The 3,017-nt window shown below is 54.3% G+C and overlaps 1 protein-coding gene across 1 annotated transcript; it reads right to left on the bottom strand.

The window, feature by feature from the left end:
• Positions 1-2,123: 2,123 nt before the first annotated feature.
• On the bottom strand, positions 2,124-2,474 carry LOC136548962 (uncharacterized). Its single transcript, XM_066540304.1, has one exon. The coding sequence runs from the start codon at positions 2,472-2,474 to the stop codon at positions 2,124-2,126; it is 351 nt and encodes a 116-aa protein (XP_066396401.1).
• Positions 2,475-3,017: the final 543 nt, after the last annotated feature.

Genomic DNA, 3,017 nt, shown 5'->3' with positions numbered 1-3,017 from the left:
GTAGCTCCCTCGGGAGCCGCCTGATTGCGTTGAGCGGCCAAGTGTGCGAGCGACTCTAAGGGGTGCTGCACATGGGCGTTAAGCGTGCCCTAGCCATCATCGCCTCGCACTACATCGACGTCGACCTCAAGGCCATCCGCGATGGCTACGTCCTACCTGATGATGATGGGGAGGCCAACGAGGAGGTCGCGAAGTTGATGGAGGCAGCGGAGGGCCTCGGCACGACGCTAGCCAAACTGTTCGAAGAGGAGGTGGTCCCTCCCACATCATCCGCTGATGCTGGAGACCCTGAGCCTTGACCTAAGCCCAAGAGGCCATGTAAATAGATTAGGGATTATGTTACCCTATCATAACGCTGGTGGCCGTCGAGGCCTTTTTAAAGTAATCATGCGTCTACGCTTCTTTAATCGTTTTTCATTGTATTTTCAAGCATCTGCCCTCTGTCTCGTCTCTGAACAAATCTCTTGCAAAAAACTTCCTTAGAGCCTAAGCTACCCCTCGGGCAAAAGGTGGTGAGGGAGTGCCGTAGCCCAGAGGCGTAGGCCGTCTCGCGACTCAGCCGGCCTTTTGGCCTTGAGACAGTCTTTCAGTCCTTAGGTTTTTTCACAATCGATTTCTCAGAGCATGCTAGAGAGTTTGGCGTAGGATTTTTTTCGAAAAATGACTAAAAAATGGTGCGTGGGACTTAGGGGGGAGTCCCCCCTCTTGCCCCCAAGGGAGGCTCAGTTCTACAGAGGCAGAGCCGTGTCCTGTGCGAGCCCCGCAGTGGGCACCTCTATAGAGGCAGAGCTGAGTCTCCCTTATGGTGTTATCGTAATGCCGAGGCCCATAATGGGCTCGGTGGGTTTCTCAAAAAATTAGAACAATTAAAGAACGCTTCTTAATTGTATTTTGAGAAACAATGTATATAATGCTTGGGAATTTAAGGGTAAAAGCGACATAGTTGTTCTATGTTCCAAGCGTTGGTGAGGATTTCGCCCTTCTCGTTGGCTAGCTTGTAAGTCCCGGGCTTTAGCACTTGGGCGACGATGTATGGTCCTTCCCATGGTAGGGTTAGCTTGTGGCAGCCCTTGTTGCTCTGCCTCAGCCTCAGCACCAGGTTGCCCACCTTCAGGTCTTGGCTTCGAACACGCCAGGCTTGATAGCATCATAGAGCTTGCTGGTATTTGGCTGAATGTAGCAGCGCAACGTCTCAGGCTTCCTCCAGTTGGTCGAGGGCGTCCTCGCGGGTAATGCGGTTGCTCTGCTCATTGTAGGCCTGAAGCCTTGGGGAACCATACTCCAAGTCAGTGGGAGGATGGCCTCAGCCCCATAGACCAGGAAGAACAGTGTAAACCCCATGGCTCGGCTCGGGGTATTCCTTAGGCTCCAGATGACTAACGGGAGTTTGGCAAGCCATTTCTTGCCAAACTTCTTCAACCAGTTGTATATTCTCGGCTTGAGGCCTTGTAGGATCATGTCATTGGCACGTTCTACTTGGCCATTCGTCCTAGGGTGTCCCACGGCCGACCAGGCCACACGGATGTGGTGGTCATCGCAGAATGTCAGGAACTTGCAGTCGGTGAATTGCATCCCATTGTCAGTGACGATGGTGTTCGGAACCCTGAACCTATGGATGATATCAGTGAAGAATAGCACCGCTTGCTCGGATTTGATTTGATTGATCGGACGAGCCTCGATCCACTTGGAGAACTTATCGATTGCTACCAATAGATGGGTGTAGCCCCTAGGGGCTTTCTGTAGAGGCCCAACCATGTCCAGCCCCCACACGGCGAAGGGCCATGTAATAGGGATGGTTTGGAGGGCTTGGGCTAGGAGGTGCGTTTGCCGCGCGTAGTACTAGCATCCCTCGTAGGAGCGTACTAGCTTGGTGGCATCGGCAACCACCGTCGGCCAGTAGAACCCTTGGTGGAAGGCGTTCCCGATGAGCATCCGAGGCACTGCATGGTGCCCATAGGCCCCTCCGTGCAAGTCCCAAAGTAGGGCTTGGCCTGCCTCGGTGGTGATGCATCGCTGGAGGACGCCAGATGGGCTTCACCGGTATAACTCGCCGTGTTGAGGATGTAAGTCTTGGCTCACCGTGCAAGCCATCTGGCTTTGGTCCTATCTGCAAGGAGCTCTCCTTAGATGAGGCAATCAAGGAATGAGACCCGCCAGTCCATGCCCTGGTTGGCCTCAGGAGGCTCTGCGTTTACTTCCATAACCTTGGTCTCGGCCACGGGGGTCTTGGAGACCGAGGGGGCCTCGAGTCCTGCAGTGGGCTCGACCGGTGGGCCCTCTTCTGCTGCCAAGGCGTAGTTGATGGAAGGCTCATGGAGATCTCTGGCGAAGACGTTCGGGGGGACCGGGGCCCGTGCCGATGCCATCTTTGCCAGTTCGTCCACGGCCTCATTGAATTTTTGCACGATGTGGTTGAGTTCGAGACCGTCGAACTTGTCTTCAAGGCGATGTACTAGCTTGTAGTATGCCTCCATCTTGGGGTCATGGCAGTTCGACTCCTTCATCACCTGATCGACAACGAGCTATGAATCGCCCCGTACGTCGAGACGCCGTACCCCAAGTTCGACGGCGATCTGCAAGCCATTGACGAGGGCTTCGTACTCGGCTGCGTTGTTGGAGGCGGTGAAGTGGAGCCAAATCATGTAGCGCATGTGTACTCCGAGGGGTGAGATGAAGAGCAGACCCACACCCGCCCTAGTCTTCATCAAGGACCCATCGAAGTACATGGTGTAGTATTCCACCTAGATTTGGGCAGGTGGCAGTTGGGTGTCGGTCCATTCTGCCATGAAATCGGCCAAGACCTAAGATTTGATTGCTTTTCGAGGTGCAAAGGACAAAGCCTCCTCCATGAGTTCGATGGCCCACTTGGCTATCCTACCTGAGGCCTCCCGGTTATGGATTATCTCCCTTAGGGGGAAAGACGACACCACGGTTATCGGGTGGGATTCAAAGTAGTGATGCAGCTTGCGTCGAGCCAAGACTATGGCGTAGATCAGTTTCTGGATGTGGGGGTAGCG

The sequence above is a fragment of the Miscanthus floridulus genome, chromosome 4, assembly GCF_019320115.1.
Source record: "Miscanthus floridulus cultivar M001 chromosome 4, ASM1932011v1, whole genome shotgun sequence".
Lineage (NCBI taxonomy): Eukaryota > Viridiplantae > Streptophyta > Magnoliopsida > Poales > Poaceae > Miscanthus > Miscanthus floridulus.
This window is presented reverse-complemented; position numbering and strand designations above follow the sequence as displayed.